This window comes from Neolamprologus multifasciatus, chromosome 7, assembly GCF_963576455.1.
Source record: "Neolamprologus multifasciatus chromosome 7, fNeoMul1.2, whole genome shotgun sequence".
Taxonomy (NCBI): Eukaryota; Metazoa; Chordata; class Actinopteri; order Cichliformes; family Cichlidae; genus Neolamprologus; species Neolamprologus multifasciatus.
Genome location: NC_140445.1, coordinates 62577918 through 62595849, shown reverse-complemented (window position 1 = coordinate 62595849; position 17932 = coordinate 62577918). Strand labels below are relative to the sequence as shown.

The 17932-nt window shown below is 42.8% G+C and overlaps 3 protein-coding genes across 10 annotated transcripts in view; 2 read left to right on the top strand and 1 right to left on the bottom strand.

Moving 5' to 3' along the window:
- Nucleotides 1-2774, top strand: part of abcc8 (ATP-binding cassette, sub-family C (CFTR/MRP), member 8) — a 73333-nt gene extending 70559 nt beyond the window's left edge. For all 5 annotated transcript variants that reach the window (XM_085166549.1, XM_085166550.1, XM_085166548.1 and 2 more), the window contains 3 exons: nucleotides 1234-1367; nucleotides 1949-2011; nucleotides 2481-2774. In XM_085166549.1, coding sequence (XP_085022675.1) covers nucleotides 1234-1367; nucleotides 1949-2011; nucleotides 2481-2618 — 335 coding nt within the window. In that variant the 3' untranslated portion in view covers nucleotides 2619-2774. The remainder of the gene's footprint in view (nucleotides 1-1233; nucleotides 1368-1948; nucleotides 2012-2480) is intronic.
- A 233-nt stretch (nucleotides 2775-3007) lies between these two features.
- On the top strand, nucleotides 3008-5151 carry kcnj11 (potassium inwardly rectifying channel subfamily J member 11). Its single transcript, XM_085166584.1, has one exon. The coding sequence runs from the start codon at nucleotides 3749-3751 to the stop codon at nucleotides 4919-4921; it is 1173 nt and encodes a 390-aa protein (XP_085022710.1). The 5' UTR covers nucleotides 3008-3748; the 3' UTR covers nucleotides 4922-5151.
- A 1882-nt stretch (nucleotides 5152-7033) lies between these two features.
- The window catches only part of mob2a (MOB kinase activator 2a), a 62382-nt gene continuing 51483 nt past the window's right edge, over nucleotides 7034-17932 (bottom strand). For all 4 annotated transcript variants that reach the window (XM_085166597.1, XM_085166595.1, XM_085166596.1 and 1 more), the window contains exons 2-5: nucleotides 15915-16075; nucleotides 13450-13543; nucleotides 9619-9743; nucleotides 7034-8867 (exon numbers count right to left, since the gene is read on the bottom strand). In XM_085166597.1, coding sequence (XP_085022723.1) covers nucleotides 8554-8867; nucleotides 9619-9743; nucleotides 13450-13543; nucleotides 15915-16075 — 694 coding nt within the window. In that variant the 3' untranslated portion in view covers nucleotides 7034-8553. The remainder of the gene's footprint in view (nucleotides 8868-9618; nucleotides 9744-13449; nucleotides 13544-15914; nucleotides 16076-17932) is intronic.

The window sequence follows — 17932 nt, the reverse complement described above, 5'->3', positions numbered from 1 at the left end:
TCTTGTGAAATAAGCCTGCTGCTCATCTCGCATGATCAATTTTAGTCTTGTGTGACACTGACGAATGTGTGTGTGTGTGTGTGTGTGTCAGGTTCAAGCTAAGCTGCTTGCAGCTTTAGTTTACGTCTGCTGGAACCAGATGTTCAGTAAGATATTGATCCCTGAGGCTGGAGCTGATGGCTAATTAAGTTCGTCCTTTGATTTGGTTTAAGCAACAATACAGTGTGCTATAGATTTATGCTGTGTGGTGAACCACCCTGAGTCCTTGTTACTGCCTTTATTATATGTTCATAATGGCAACTGTACAGTTTAAGGAATTAAAAAATAACCTTATTAATCATATTGGGCGACCGTGGCTCAGGGGGTTGGGAAGCGTATCTGTAACCGGAAGGTCACCGGTTCGATCCCTGGCCTCTCTGTCCTGGTCGTTGTGTCCTTGGGCAAGACACTTCACCTACCGCCTACTTGTGTTGGCCAGAGGGGCCGATGGCGCGATATGGCAGCCTCGCTTCTGTCAGTCTGCCTCAGGGCAGCTGTGGCTACAACCGTAGCTGCCTCCACCAGTGTGTGAATGCGTGAGTGAATGAATAGTGGCATTGTGAAGCGCTATATAAATATATATAAATCCAATCCATTATTATATTTAATGCAAAACAACAATCAATGCCTCTCAGTGTGACTTCACTGCATAATGCAGCTCACCCCTCCCATTATTTCTAAGTCTTTACATTCACCTTGTAACTAGTTTGAGTCCTGTTGGAAGCCTCTGTTTGAAGAGTGACGCGCATCCTACTGTTGAATAAACCGAGCGCTGGATCCTCTCGTTGTTTCTTCTTTCTGTATATTAATGTCAAACTTACATGACGTTACAAACAAAAAGAAAATCTCAACATTCAGCGAATTAATTCATTAATTAATGACCTAATGGTAGATTTTTATTCTGTGTTAGGTTAAATCACTAGAGCTCTTTGGTTCTTCAAGCATTTTTATGACTTAACCGTCATCATTTCTAACACTGAGGAGAAAATGGGAAATCAATATCCTATTGATCTGCAATCCAAAACCTAAAGGCTAATTAACTTTACCCTCTTACTCTTTACACTCTTACTTAAGAAAATAACTGAACTATGTAGTTCCCCTGTAGTGTCGTGTGTCGCAATAAACAAGAATAAAAAATGCTTCTACATTCTGGAAATGATTGAAACGTATTGAAGTGTATGTTTGTGTTTCCAGATGCCATCGTGACAGAAGGAGGAGAAAACTTCAGTCAGGGTCAGAGACAGCTGTTCTGTCTGGCCAGAGCCTTCGTCAGGAAAAGCAGTATCCTTATCATGGACGAAGCCACGGCATCCATAGACATGGCAACGGTGAGTGTGTAATTAAACAAAGGGCATCTTTAAGGCAGAGAGTGGAGAGCAGGTGTGAAGAGAGAGAAAAGAAATGAGGAAATCAGAGAAAGGGGAGGTGAAGGACACGAGGAGAGCCGGGGTGACACAAAGTGCACGCGGTAATTTTCATCTGGGGGCATGGCAACAAAGAAAATGAAGGAAAAGCTGACAGACTGGATGATTTGTGCATAGATGTGCAAAGGTAACATGTAGTGTACATGAGTAAACCTTTAACTGAAGCTTTTTGCATGCAAGGAGAAAAAGTGTAGCAGAAAACATGCATGAAGTGCCAAGAGAAAATCTGAAATAGAAGGAAAATACTGAGCACACCGAGAGCCTGAGGGGAAGTTCAGGAAATGGTTGCTCCGTACTTAAAAGCCTCTCTTGTATGATTGGCCACAAAGAGCGCCAGTTCCAGCTTACAATAAGGCAGCAGCACTGCCCTCAAGGAAATGATGATGTTAACTATCAAAAGCACCTTTTTTTTACACAAACTCTGAATCCCAGTGAAGATAAAAGCATGTTTGCTTAAACTAACCTCCCTGTCTCCATCTCCACAGGAGAACATCCTGCAGAAAGTGGTGATGACTGCTTTTGCTGATCGAACAGTAGTTATCATAGCAGTGAGTATATCCCTCTTGCCATTTACAGTAATGCATACAGCTTCGGCATTATCACAAGAACTGCTGACCTTTGCACTGCACTGCTGACGCTTTAACCTTGAAAAGCTACAAATACGGTGCTAGTTATTGAAAGAGGAAATCAAGACATGTTTCTGGTCTTATTCTTTGTTATTGCGATTACATTATAGAGAAATAAAAGAGGTAAAAAACCTAATAATTATGATAAAAGGTGTGGTGCTCACTTTTGATATTTCTTATGAAATATTTAATAAAAAAAAAGGCAAACAGCCAGAAACCTGATGAACTCTGGTATTTACAGTGGATGCAACCACACACTTAATTTACCAGCCAATATAAAGATGTGCATGCAGCTTTTTCTATCGCAGCTTTGTTTCTAAACCGTCCGAGTGATCTAGCATCGGCTGGACTGCTCACTGCAGTAATTACTTTCTTCTGCTCCGTCGCGCAGCATCGCGTCCACACCATTCTCAATGCCGACCTGGTGATCGTGATGAAGCGGGGGATCATCCTTGAGTACGACAGACCGCAGGCTCTGCTGGACAAGGAGGACAGTGTCTTCGCCTCCTTTGTGCAAGCGGACAAGTAGCACAAGAGGAGGAAGAGTGTGGAAGCATTAAAGGAAGACATTCAAAGTGCAATTGATCCCATGGAATATATTCCTTTTATTTTTTAATCATGTTGTATTATATTTGTACATAAGAATGTTAATGCTTTGTTAATAAAAACATAACTTATCCTTAAAGTGTGTGTCCAGAGTTATTTGTGCAGTGAGACTAAAAGTGTGTTTTGGGCATGTGTTAAACTTGCTGTTTGAAACTGATTAGTCATCACGGGATTGTACGTTTAAAATGACCTGGAGCTAAGCAGACAAATAAATGCACAATAGAAATTTATAAAGCTGGGATGGGCTCGGAGATGAAAAACAAAACAGACAAGCTCTGGTTTCTGTGGTTGAGAAAGGCACTGCCTGCTAGTGCCTAATGTTGTTTAAGTTACAAAAACTCTGACCATTATATGATCGGATAATAAGCTGCCTGTGGCTACACGGCTGAACAGTTCTTAATGCGTAATGGTCTCTCCTGCATTCTCATTGAAAATGAAATGAAGGGCACCACTCTGGTGGTAATGGTGTTGGTGGAGGGAGGGAGGGACTGCCTCTCCTTCTCACGTTACCAAGCTATAGCGAAGTAGCGACATCAGCAAAGAGCCAACTGAGCCAACTGCGCCTCATGAACCTGCCTCCTCTTCCAAATGTGATAAAACTCAGCTCAGAGGCCCATTACGCGGCGATAGAAGGAACATTTTACATCTCACTCGATTTCCTTTACGCACAGGGCCGCGGTGAGTGCGTACCAACGCAGCGGTAGATGGAGATCACAATGGGAACAAAGCGGTGTGGCATAACTACGCCGGGTCGCTCTATTTCGTGAGTGACGGCGTCAGCTGCGGAGCTGTTAGAAGAATCTTCTCATGGGATTTGTTGTGAGGCGCCTGATCTGGAGGCAACGTGAGGAGCACACATACCTCCAGAAAACAGGGCACTACAAGGCTCTTCCTTCGTGCACCTGACAGCTGCCGAAAAGCTGACACTGCACCGGTGAGTACCGGCTGGTAAGAGAAGTCACCGGGAGAGAGGAGAATTTTTTTTTTCATCCAAGCACAAGCAGGCAGCACCTTCAAAGCGAAACGGCTGTGGGTGCGTAGCATGGGAGCGCTATGTTGTCCAGGAAAGGACTCATTCCTGAAGATTACTTGCTTACACGTTTGGCCGAGGATGTTCTGCAGCCCAAGTTCAAGGCGAAAGCGGGGAAGGCTCGGTTCGTCTCCAAGAACGGCGCATGCAATGTGGCGCATACCAACATCCGAGAGCAGGGCCGATTCTTGCAGGATGTGTTTACCACGCTCGTGGATTTAAAATGGCTTCACACGCTCATCATTTTCACCATGTCGTTTCTGTGCAGCTGGCTCCTTTTTGGAATGATCTGGTGGCTCGTCGCGTTTGCGCACGGCGACTTGGACCAGAGCGCAGACGACTTTATCCCGTGCGTAACGGATATTCACTCCTTCTCCTCCGCGTTTCTGTTCTCTATAGAGGTCCAAGTGACCATCGGATTCGGGGGCCGGATGATCACGGAGGAATGCGTCTCCGCTATCATCATTCTGATCATGCAAAACATCGTCGGGTTGGTAATCAACGCCATCATGCTTGGCTGCATCTTCATGAAAACCGCTCAGGCCCACAGGCGCGCGGAGACGCTCATTTTCAGCAAACACGCTGTTGTCTCCGTCCGAAACAACAAGCTCTGCTTTATGGTTCGCATCGGGGATCTGAGGAAAAGCATGATCATCAGCGCCACCGTGCGAATGCAGGTTGTCAAGAGAACCGCCACGGAGGAGGGTGAGGTGGTGCCACTAGACCAAATCGACATACACATGGATAACCCAGTGGGTACCAATGGCATCTTCCTGGTATCTCCCCTCATCATCTGTCACATAATTGACAAGCACAGCCCCCTTTACGAGCTTTCAGCCTCTGATGTGTTACACCAAGACATAGAGGTGATCGTTGTGTTGGAGGGGGTGGTGGAGACCACCGGTATCACCACCCAGGCCAGGACGTCCTACGTGTCTGAGGAGATCCTGTGGGGACAGCGCTTTGTGCCTACAGTGTCCGAAGAGGACGGCATGTACGCAGTGGACTACTCCAAGTTTGGCAACACTATGAAGGTCCCAACACCTTGCTGCAGCGCTAAGAAACTGGATGAGGCGGGTGGCATCGCTCGGTTTAAACTGACCGAGGGCGTCACCTTGCGGGCGTCAGATAGAAGACGTCGGGGCTCCGCGGCGGCTCGAAGGTCCAGGCTGGAGACCATGAAAGCTCACGATTAAGAGTGTGCAAATCATGTCTGCGAGCATTTTGTATGAGAGTTAACAGTCTAAGATTGGTGGTTATTGATTCAGATAATCATATTTATTTTATAACATATGACAGGGATTACCTGTAATCAACAATACGCATATATTCTCTGCAGCCCGTGCGCACAACATGCGTTTATACTCAGGGTCAGCGTGAAAATGAGATAGAATGCACTGATGATTAAAAGTGATTGTTGTATCAAGAGTGAATCAGCTTGCCTTTTATTTAAACAAAAAAGTGACTGCATGTGTCCTAAATAAATAAAAGAACGCTGCTAGAAATGGTGTTGTGAATGGGTCACAAGACGGAAATGAAATTAGAACAATGAGGCACTCCCACAATTAAGCAAGGCGGAAGAACTCATTATATCCCCTGATTTTACACAGCATAAGTTATAGCACAGTCGGCTGTAGCACTAAAAAAAACCCCACAAATCTGCACTTACAGTTTCTCATTACTCTTGTCGATGGCTACATAGCTGCCAGCTGCTGTGACAAAGATGAAAATACAGTCAAAGATCAGGGCTGAAGAAGCAATCATACCCAAACCCAACTCTATAGGCTGGATCAAACTAACCTTACAGTTCCCACAGTACAGTCAAAAGAATCATTTACATTTTATGAGATTGCATTTTCCACTTGCAGAAAAAAGGCGAAATGTAAACTATAAAATATATTTATTACAGAAGCATCATGGATGAGATTGTGCTATACTCAAGTACAGTGTTGGTCAAGTTACTTGAAAAAAGTAATCAGTAACTAATTACTGATTACTTCCCCACAAAAAAGTAATCCCGTTACTTTACATTTTCAAAAGTAATTACTTAGTTACTTTTTAAAAACACGATTTACAACCTGAATAGGTGATAAAGCGATAGATCTTTCAGCCCAATTCTACTTTTTCTGCATAATCCATCATACAAAATGTAATCAAATGGAAAAGTCTCTTTTTTTTAAACTTGTTTTATCAGTTTTAATCTTTTAACTTTATGCATCAAGCAAACATTTAATTATATGCAACATTCTTTGACTGGAAAAAATTTGTTTAATATTTAAACCTATTTTCTGCACATTCCAGCACATAAAAGAAAATATTTTTTGTGTTTACACTCAGTCTTTCAAATAGATGCAAGTAAAACACAGCAGAAAATAAATAAAGTCAAAGACTCAGCGGTCCTGTTGCTCTATTTTCACCTGTAAAGCAGGAGTGGGGTAGGCGGAGGTTTACCCTGGTGCAGGTGTGCAGCGGTCAGTGGAAGAATCCGCGAGTTTCTCTGTGAATTTCCCATTACGTCGTAGCTACTCGGTGCTTGCTTAGAAGTTTAGGGTTTTTTCGCTGTAAAAAGAAGTTTTCTTCTCACGCACAACGGACACTAATGTTTTTGTCACTTTTTATGGAATCAAACTCAAAGTAAGGTCAGTACTTCCACGCTTTAAACGCTGCACGCTCATACTCTCTCTGCACTCGAAATATGATCCATTGTTGATCTGCACACAGCTGTTGTCACGAATGTCGCACTTGTTTACTCATGACAGTAACGCAGCGTTCCTACGGGAAAGTAAAGGTAATCTAATTACCATTTTTTGCAATAGTAATCTCTTACTTTACTCGTTACTTGAAAAGGTAATCAGATTACAGTAACGCGTTACTTCCATCTCTGCTCAAGTATGACCTCCCGCCGGTTAGCTCTTTTCAAGTTTCACATGCATCCTTCCACAAAGTCTCTCCAGATAAGGAACCAAAGGTTTTGGCATTTTCTCCCTAAACAGACAGGCAGCCAGTCTGCCCTCGAGGTCTCCACAGAGGCCAAACAGAAGAAAACTGAGCTCTTCACTCTCCAAAAAAGACATCTTTTTCCTGCCTCCCATCTTCCATTCATTCTAACAAGCTTCTGGTCGTACTAAAGAACCTTTGATCACCATTACAAAAGGGTCAACACATGCTGAGTAGTATTTTATCTTAGGAGTGAGGTGGGAACAAAAATTCCAGTGTGAAGTTGGTGGAGTTCCCATTAAAATGCTCACATCAGGCTGCTTCTTCAGTTCCCACAAAAAACAAAAACAAACAAAAGACACAGAGACAGCTGGCATTTCTCTCTTTTATTAGATTATAATCCGCAGAGCTTAAAATATTAAATTGCTTTTAACTTAGTTAATAATTAAAATACATAAAAACAAGAGCCAGAACTGAGGAACCCTGCAAAAAAAGTTAAAATAAATAAAAAAGGAGAATTATAAACTGAATCCTCCTCCATACAGAGGCTATTTCTGACAGAACCCGCTTGTGATTCTTTGTACAGTAAAGTCCAAGCAGACTGTGCATTTTCTATACATGTGTAATGATACTGTCATCATTTCCAAAGTAATTTTTCCTCTGATATATATATAAAAAAGCAAATTTAAAGGGACTGGTAAAAATAAAATAGATTTTATTTTGCACTGGAATTACTGGTTTAAACAGCAGAGCAGCGTCACACCATTGCCCTCACCTCTCACTCCATCCCTCTCTCCCCCTCTCTGCGCCTGCAGACATTACCTCATGTCTTTGTCCTTCTGTGCTGCTGGAGTGAGTGGGTGGAGATGGTGTTGGTGGGTTAAGGGGCTGCTGCTGTGTGAGACGCCAGCAAACAGCTCTGATTCACCTTATACAGGCACCAATCTGTCTCAAAGTCTCGATTCTCTGATAGGATTAAATATCTCTCATACAATCTTTATATTCTCTTCTCCGTCTCCCTGTTTCTGTGGCATCTTCCACATCTTTGCTGCCCTCTAAAGGTAAGCTCTGGGATATTTTTGTTAAGGGGTTCCCCTGGTGATTATTTGACTATATTGTAGTTAAACACAATCGACATCTGTCTGAGCAGTCTGGTGAACAAGGGATAGAGAATGAAAACGAGTAGAGTCTCTCTGGCAGCAGTGACGTATTCTCTCAGGTCCTGAGTAGGAAGCGCTTTAATCATCCCCCACATAAACAACCCAAAACAGTGATTGGCTAGTATCGCCCCTGTCAGGCAGTAACATGGCTCCCTACTGGCCAGGGTAGTGGCCGTGCGCCTGTCGGCCGCCTCCCACTGCCGAAGGGGGGGGGAAGGACAAGCCCACAAGTCAGCAGAGACGCCTCTTCTCCACACATCAACAACACTGTACAATAGTAGGTCGAAGCAAAGCAGAGCCCCCCTTCCTGTACTGTATGTTAGGCAGAGGACAGAGGGAGGTGAAGTGCTGACAAACACACTGCACCTCCCTCTCAAACCAAAAATAAAAAGTCAACAAAAAAGAAAATAAAAACCAAAAAAATAAAACATACTTTTTGTTCCTAGTTTAAATTGCAGAGAAGGTGGGAGGAATTTGTCCCTTGGAGGAACGCTCACGCCAATTCCTGCTGGCGTGACAAACCCCTCCCCTACCCACCACCCCAACCCTCCCCCTTGAAAAATCCCCCCTCCCCCCCCTCTCCTTCCGGCTGGTTGGTTGGAGTTGTAGCGAAATATAAGGGTAGTGGAAGGTCTCTTAAGTCCTGCTTGCACCAGGGCCTGGCTGTCCGTCCTTCTCCATCTGATCTTCTAACACCCCCGCGGCTGCCGTTTCACCACCGCCCCCCCCGCTCATCTCTCCGTCACGTGGTTTTGTGAAGAAGGGGAGGGTGCTGTGGCGGAGGGGGCCGGGGTTAGTGCTGGCAGCGGGGCAGGGGTGCAGAGGATTTCGGACAGGTCGTCCATGATACAGGTCTCCTTGGGGTCGACCAGGTTGAATTCCCTTACGAAAACGATGAAATGTGCATACAGAGTGTTCAAGTGGCCCTGCAGTTCCAGAGCTACCGTCTCTTTAAAGTGCGCCCAGTAGAGGTGAGCCAGCACGTGGAACAGGTACCGGCAGATCTTCTTTACCAAGGACTCAAAGGAGTTGGGGAACTCTTTGCCTGAAGTGAGAAAAAGACAAAAACAATAATAACTAAATGACTGAGCTTTTGACAGTGTTATGAACTGGCCTGTGTTGCCAGTCCCTGAATAAAATATTAGAACTTGGTGTGAATGCAAAACTAAAGATGCAGCACTGCTGCAGGTTTGCATTAAAAGTGAGTTATTTACCACATTAAGAAGGACAGTTCAGACCACGTTGTTTTAACTGCTTTCATTCTGAGCTGTTGCCCATAACTGTTATTGCATAATTGTTATCGGCTCCTCCTAGCGATCTTTGGGTTTGATCTTGTGGATTGGACTCACTGGATTGTGAGTTGTTTTACATGTATACCAGTTGCTTTTTTCCCCTCTCTGCTGTTCTTAATAAGTGCTGGCCGTGTACCCTGTTGTGGGGTTTGTTGCTGTTTTTGTTTGTTTGTTTGTTTGTTTTTGATTCTTTTTGTTGTTATTGTCTTTATTGTCTGTGTTCCTCTGTCCCGCTGTTTGTGAATGTGTAAAAATTTTGAAACTTGCATAAATTAATACATACAAAAAGTGAGTTATTTAAAAAGTGCTGATAATATTCATTGCTTAGATAATAAAGTAAAAAATCCCAAGACTCACAAAGCCTTTTGATTGCAATCTACAATTTCTTCCTGCCGTTACTCAATGGACTGCTGCTGATTTATGGTACCCTACACTTCCACATCTGCACCAGCAGGGGGAAGTAAAGTGCTTTAACACTTCAGAGCTGCTCTGGCCCGCACTCACCATATTTTGTAGGAAAGATTTCCTCATCTGTGACCAGTTTCTGACAAAGACTCATTACGAAGTCTACATATTGTGGAGCAGTGCACTTCGTCTTCTTCCCCTTCTCGTCATACCAGTAGTATATTCTAGAAAGAGAGTAACACAGAGGAAATGTCACAATCCCTGTTATTACAACAATATTAAGACATGAACGGAGAACAGGATGTGATTACACAGCAGTGATCAGAGCTTTAATAATCATAATGAATGCTGCTGAAAGAATGTGTGTGGCTCATGTAGCAGCAGCAGCATTAGCTCAGACAAAAGTGTTTAACTAGAACAACAACAACAAACTTTATTTATATAGAACATTTAAAAACCAGTGGTGTACCAAAGTGATTAACATGCAAGAAGGTAAGATGAAGTAACAGGGAAGGATGAGGGCTGTGGTAAGGTACCAAAACGTGCTAGCAGGTTGAGTGGCATTAAAACACACGAAGGCAAAGGAATTGCATATAAAAGCATAAAAGAAGGCTAAGTGTAGAGGATAAAACAGTAAAAAAAATAAATAAAAATGAATTAAAAGTAATTAAGAATAAGCTGAAGATAAGAATAAGCGTTAAGCTAACTATCAAGCAAGCGTTAACTGGTAGAAAAGGCGAGGCTAAATAAGTGTATAGCGATGGGGAGGTTATTCCATAAATCGGGGGCAGCGAAGGCAAACGCGCGGTCACCTCTAGTCTTCATCCGAGATCTCGGCAGTACCAAGAGCGACTGGGAAGATGATCTTAATGCTCTAGTAGGGGTGTATGATCTAAGTAGCTCAATGAGGTAGCTTGGCGCTATATTGTTAATAATTCGGAAGGTAAGCAGCAGGATTTTGAATCGAATGCGGTAGAACAGAAACGAACAAGCAGGAAGATAAAACAACACAAGTGACAATTGGCTCATGAAAAATCACCTGCTTGGTTTACTCATCGAGGAAAAACCCAGCCCTCTAATCAGAGTATCACTGTATGACTGAAAGTGATACGTCAATCTTATGAACAACCCAGATATTATGTTTACATTTTTTGGCTACAGCGGATCCCGTGACTCTGAGTTTTAATTTCCTGATCGGGCCACATTGCCTCTTGCTGACACCGATCCCCCGTCAGTCCTGCTGCTGGGCAAACATTTCCGTGGGGGCTGACCCAGATAACTGAATTGTAAGCGGCTGGCTTGGACACATGGTTAACAAAAGGTCAAACGGGAGGTCAGCAGGCACCTTAGAGATAGATGAATGAGCCACGGGCGGCTTTTCGAGGGCTGTCAGGAGACGAGATGTTGAGACAGAAATGGCAAAATAACCACAGGGACAAGAGATGATCTGTGAGTTGGAAAGGCCAGTGAATGAGCAGATAAAATAAATGTGAGTGCAGGTGTAGCGGTCTGCGGTGCGGCTGTGGGAGGCAGCAGGGCAGACATAACAAAACCCGAGGAATGTAAAGTGTCCACATAGCTGATCCTCCAGGAGACAAGTACTGACCACAACAGCAGGACACGACACTTACAATACACTAACAGACAGACAGTCTAACACTGTGTGCATGTGGGAGACGGGCTAAACTACAAATATACCTGTGCTGCTAAATACACAGAGACAAGCAGACATGGCACAGATAACACAGGGACTTAGTCAGACTTCATGAACGGGGCACAGACAGCTTTTCAAATTTAATATGCTTTTGCTTAACCTTTAGTTTCTCTCTTTTATAGTGTCCTCGGTTTATAGTTAAGAAGAAAAATAATTTATTAAAAAAATCAAATCGCTAAAATTGTTCAAGTGTGTACAACGAGCGCCTGTAGAGATGTAAGAAGAAATAAAGATCTGATCACAAAACAAGATTAAATTAAGTAAATCTAATTGAGGATACTTTATAAAACATGACTTTATGCCTTTTTCAACTTTCTGTCTTCTGCAAGTTTTGCTTCAATTGTATTTCTTCATTTCCTTCCTCACTTTTTTTGTTTTTAAATACTGACTTACACAAAAACTGACTGTGCAGTGAATGTTTAGCTTCGAGCTAAGTGACTGGATGTTTTTTTTATTCTTTCCTAATGACGTACGTTTTTATAACAATGCTGAAGAAGTGGGTGTATTTTCAGAAACAGGATCTAAACTGGAAACATCTAGAAGAAGTCAATGTATAGTGAACACAGTGAGCACTTCTATCCACCCACCTACACAAAATGGGTCTAAATAGTTACCAAATGGTTCTGGTGCCTTCAGAGCTCATGGAAACATTTTCTTCCAAAAATAGTGCTCAGCTCTGGCCTTGGGCAGGGGCACTGACGCTGCTGCTGTGACTGGGCCTCAGTCAGTTTTAACCACAGAGAGCGGCGCGTGCCAGGTCCTGCATAGGCAGGAAAAGGCGGGGTGCTGGGCACCAGGCAGCGGAGAAAGGTACAATCCTAAATGCTGGGCTTACAGACCATTTTCAGTTTCACTCCAACTCTGCGTCTTTAATATTCAAGACATTAAGTCACAAACAAAAACCTGTTAATCTGCTCCAACGCCTCCTCCGTTCACATACCGCAGGTGAAGCATGTTTGTCTTATTTGTCAGGGTGTGGGTTAGAAGCAGTAGCTTAAGGTGACAACAGCAGAAAACTCCATTGTCTGACAGCTCAACTCGTGATTACTGTCAAACACCAGGTTGTTTGTCGATCTCTCAGAATTCGGCTTGAGTGATTGCATTACTTACAATGTGTTAAGAGGTGTTTAGTGATTTTTGCGGTTTTTCAGAGGGTGGCTAATCTAGTTTTTCGAGCCTTCAGCAGACGCGGGGGAAAAGAAGGCCTCTTTTTAAGAGTCAAGGCCTCATAAAAAGACTGCACCAAACCTCAACAGGGGAAGCAAGTTCAATAAATACTGAAGAGTTAGTCATAATCTGTTTGTGTTAACATGAGATGGATACACTTCTATCAGGATTATCCTAAACAAACTAATGTAAAATATGCCTAATTTACTGCACATAGTATAGATAAACCAGTTTAGTACAAATGGGTCTAAAAACATGACAAGTTTCAAAAAATATCCTGTGGGGTGACTTCAGAGCGATACACATTTCAGCCCCTGGACTGGAACCGATTGCTAACAAATGGCAAGAGATTAAAGGCAGACATCCTGGTAACACTTTGATCAGAGAATCAAGGAAATGTGTGTGTGTGATGTGAGTGTAATGATATTAGCAAGGTTCAGACAGCAGCAAAAATCACAGGCTGGACTGCAAGGCATTGAAGTTGAACCTGGCCCAGGCTACAGTTATTAGCATGTGGACTCTACATTTGCCAGACTACATCAGGTTTTCGTCTGTGCAAGCCTGTGATAATAATGAAAAGAGGAAAACTAGTAATTAAAAAGGCCATGCCTTGGGTGCAACATCTAAGCACATCAAAGCACAGCAGCCGTAACCTTCTGTTTGTGAGGGGCAGCCAATCAGAAAAAAGTTGACTTAATAGGTGAGTGGCCTTAAAGGCCCCGTTCCCAGACCTGAGAACCTGGATGAAGGACTAGTGTAAAATAAGGATCATTTTTGAACTGCCAATCATGCTGATAAATTCAAAAAATAATATGAAGCTTCAGATGAGCTGAACAGATCTCCTTGAAAGCTTTAAAATATGCACATTTCTATACTGTGTGGGTAGTTAGAAGACCGAGCACCTCCTCGGGGTTGTGAGTTCGCCCTTGCTGACCAGAGAAACGTTGCTTAATGAATTATCCAATAGGACACCAGATTTCTGATGAATAAACCAATAAGGGCTCTCCAGGTGAGCGATGAATAAACCAGAAGTGTGGGCGATAACTTACGTGTTGCAGGCCGTCATGGCTTGACAGATCTCCCCAGTGCAGAACTCTGAGATAGTGCTGTACTGAAGGTTGATAAGATTGAAGAATGTTGTTGCTGTGGGAAAGAGACGAGAGAGCACAAGACTGTTGGTCATCCACAACACAGGGATTATAACAACACTAACGCACAGGCAAATATTGGTATGCCAGTGGGTGAATGACCGCAAGAAGATATGTTATTGTCACATTCTTCTTTGGATCGTGAGGACACACCTAAAAATTGTATACGCAATGCTTAGTGGGAAGTCAGAGTCACATGCGCACACACTAATTCCAATTACCACATCCTTCAAAAGATGTTTTTGTTTCACACAAAGAATGGGAGGAGGCTTTGACAAGCATTCACCTAAAACAGACAGGTATTTTTGCTGCAAGGTAAAACTCCTGCACAGCCTTATATGCTTGCACAACAGTGGAACAAAGCAAAGGTGGGGTCTATAGGGGCTCGAGAAAACTATTCAACTGTCAACATGCTTGCAAGGCATGTTAGTTGTAGGAAAACCCGTCCATCTTACTTGTTATCTTACTTGAGTGTGAGACTCCTTAAGTAATATGTCTTCTGTGACTGTGTTTTTTAAAGCTTTGAACTACTAGAGGGACTCCCAATGTAATCATCTCCAACAACAGGAGACATAAATACGCTAAATAAGGAAAAATGTCAACCAATATTTACAAAGAAAAAAAGTAGATCCCTTGCTATTGGGGCGACCGTGGCTCAGGGGGTTGGGAAGCGTATCTGTAACCGGAAGGTCGCCGGTTCGATCCCCGGGCTCTCTGTCCTGGTCGTTGTGTCCTTGGGCAAGACACTTCACCTACCGCCTACTGGTGTTGGGCAGAGGGGCTGATGGTGCGATATGGCAGCCTCACTTCTGTCAGTCTGCCCCAGGGCAGCTGTGGCTACAACGTACCAGTGTGTGAATGTGAGAGTGAATGAATAGTGGCATTGTAAAGCGCTTTGGGTGCCTTGAAAAGCGCTATATAAATCCAATCCATTATTATTATTATTCCTATTAGGATTAAACTACCATCCCACTAGTTCCCACACATTTTTCCCCTGCGCAATAGGGGTGGGGGAAAAAATCGATACTGTGTAGTATCGTGATATTTTGTTTGCTAATAATGTATCGATACAGGGACAGCAGAAATCGATATTTTGTTACAAAAAAAGGTTTTTGTGCTCTGACTTCAGAGCATGTTGATCCTTTTTCTGAGCAAGAATCCTGACATTCCTTCACTGTCCAAATGTGTTGAACTTGTTTTTGGCAGCAATAAACATGACAGTTTACTTATTTTAATTTAAGACATGTTTTATTTTAATTAAGTGTAAAACTTTTTTATTTAATGCAAAATTATATTTTGTTTTAATTTACTTTCAAATTCTTCAGTTGCTGAAGGGGCTGCATAGTTTTCATAAACTGCATAGTTCAGAATAGCTATAATTGTACCAGATGGTTGATTCAGTTAAGTTGGACTAGACTGTAATACAAACCGTTCAGTTTGTCAACAATAAAACTGAAATGAGAGAAAGACTGAGTGTGAGACTTTGATATTAGATCAAATGAATATTGATAAAGTTTACCTTTATGTACAGAATCTGAATATCGCAAAATATTTTAAAAAATTGCAATAATATCGTATCGTGCGTTAAGTATTGTGATAATATCGTATCGTGGGATGTTTGGTGATTCCCACCTCTACTGCGCAACATAGAAGCCTGAAGTTGGAAAATATTTAGCATAAATGACATCATTATTTATTTGGTTACAAGAAAGAAAAAAAAATCTAAACATTGCTCCACCCAACTGAGTTTCCTGGAAGCTAAACCTCAGTCACTGATGGATACATGCAAGCTTGTATAACTTCATTTTCATGGTGAAAAACTTATCGGCATGTGAAATCCCATCTGTTGTTATGCAACAGTGTTTTATTAGCTAAAATAAAAAGGAAAGAAGAATTGCCCCCCACCCCCCTGCACGCACCGTAGTGGTTTGGATATGTAACCAAAGCAAAGTCAAAAAGAAAGTCTGAGACTGATCCAGCTGCCAGGTCATAGAAAGCTGACTAAACTCCAGAAGCGACGCTCATGATGGCAAATATACATTCTGGTAAAGGCTGACACGCTGCACTGACAGTGGCTGTAAAGGTTGGCGTGTAGTGTTGCACCGGGAACAGTCTCTAAACTGTGCCAGGCCTGGATCATGTTAAAGGCTTAGCTCCCTTGTCCTACTTGTTATATCCAGGTGAGTGACAAGCGCAGATGTGGAAAGCAATTCCAAGCCCCCGAGAAAACATTACAAGTGGGCGTAAACACCAAGCTTGATCAATGAATACGGACCTCACTAAATGTCTTTTAAATGCTGAGCATCTACAAGTGTCCAACTCTATTGTTCACATTTGTCACGACTACCACAGTCAAAGGCACTCACTGTTGCTGGCTAGCCATTCGTTGAGATCTATCTCTCTGGGCAGCACCACCAACTCCTTAAGGTCGAAGTCCACCACGCGGACTTTCGTGAACTCTGCTTCCAAGTACTGTTTCTTCTCTTCTGCTGGTGGCTTCTTTCCATTTGGCTTCGTTTTGGACTTCCTGGAATATAGAAGACAAGAGGGCAGATTAATAAAATGATAAGGGTGCCGATAAGGCAAATACAAGATAAAGCGAAGCGGGAGAAGAAATTTACAAGTGCCTGAGATTTATGCCAGCTGTAAAACGACAGTTTAGTTTGAGTCCGTAAAGAATAAAAGTTGTTCAGGCTGCTGAAAACCCCCCCACATATATTCTACAACCAGCCTTTCAAGATGAGCTGGTCAAATGATAAGCCAACAGTAAATATAGAAACAAAACAGTACTTCGGTAAAATTCCACTGATAAACAGGGAAGTCAGCATAAAATAACTGGTATGCATCCAATGCATAACAGATTGCACAAATATCAGTTACGAAACACAAACGTTCTGTGACTCTTCCATCGTTTGATTAACAGCAGCCTAAAGAGACCAAACAAAAAAGCCCTTTGTTACTGTACCTATCCTCCAACTCTGGCTCAATACCGAATGTTTGTAGAATAGCTTCTATAAAGGCAGCCATCTCCAGCTCCTTGTACTTCCACTGTTAGTTTTCGCGCTGCAATGTGATATTGCACTCTGCCAGAGTTCCCAGGGCTGAGCCCTTTATTCCCTCAGCTCCTGCTCAGTGAAGGCACTGCCTTCCTGGGTTAAAGGTTGAAAATCGTAACAAGCAGCAGACTTTGCGCAATCAACTGTCCACCCATCTTCCTTTTTCACAATTTTAAAAGTTAGGACTAATAATAACCAGCTTAATCTGCTATTCCATTCAAGCCTTTCCACTTCCTGTAAAGACTATTATTCTTCTCGAATTATACACGCGTCTTTATTTCGCTCCTACTTGCCAGTGCTACGCTGTTTTGGTTTGCTGAAGGAGGTTCAGTTTACTCCTTAAATTTATTGGGCTACTGCTGACCTTCATTTCCAGCCTTTTTGAACTTATTGCAAATTCCCCTCATCCTCGTTTCTCCACAACCTCCATCAACGTGTTCTCGGCTCTTGCATTCTCTCCTTTACTTCCTGTTCACAGCTCACCCCACTGGAGTTTACAGGAGGAAAGTTAATTGGCTTGTTTTTCTGCATGAAAAGGGGTATTAAATTCATAGAAGAAGAGCAAAAGAGAGCAGGCAGGAGTAGAAAGGAATGGAGCAAGGAGGGAAGATCAACACAGGCCCAGCTGATATCCATGGGAACTAATAAACACTTTCAAAACACGACCGGACTGTAAAGCACGAGGCCTCTTGGCCAGAGCTCCGTGTTCAAAAGCCTTTCACTGTTTAATTCCGTTCTCCAGGAAGCATCGCCCAGCTTTCCACCTCAGCAAACAAGGAAAGGCATGTCAACATAATACAGACAGATACAGAGCCCTGGAGCTTTTTACTTTGTAGATGTTTAAGACACCCCCGCCCCCATTTCCTTACATGTTCACCGTCTCCTAATTTAACTGTCAGACAAATGCTTAGCTGGAAACTGTCTTCTGGATGCGTCTGAAAACACTGAAAGACTCACACTTGCATAGTCACACTCGCAGACACACAGCAAAGGTTGCAACGGTGCTAAAGGTTCTTGTTTGTTGGGAAATTATTCAGATGTTTCCGTCAGGCAGTACTGAGCTCGTTTTGGCATCATTTAGAAAAAACAAAAGTAAAACCACAAAGACACTGGAGATTACACGCTGATGGTTAATTATTAATGACAGGCTACTTTCACCAGTTGCTCCACTCATCCGTCTTAAGGCATCTCTTTCTGTCCTTTCCTCCCATCCTTCTCTCCTCACAGCACCATTTGCACTGTACTTTGAATCTACGACGTAGGTACAGTGCAACTGTAAGCTGCCCAATAAGCTTTCAATTTACCCCACACTATGAACTGTACCAAGT

Bases quoted from the DNA above. Each gene is read 5' to 3' on its own strand.
- kcnj11 (XM_085166584.1), top strand. From the start codon at position 3,749: ATGTTGTCCAGGAAAGGACTCATTCCTGAAGATTACTTGCTTACACGT.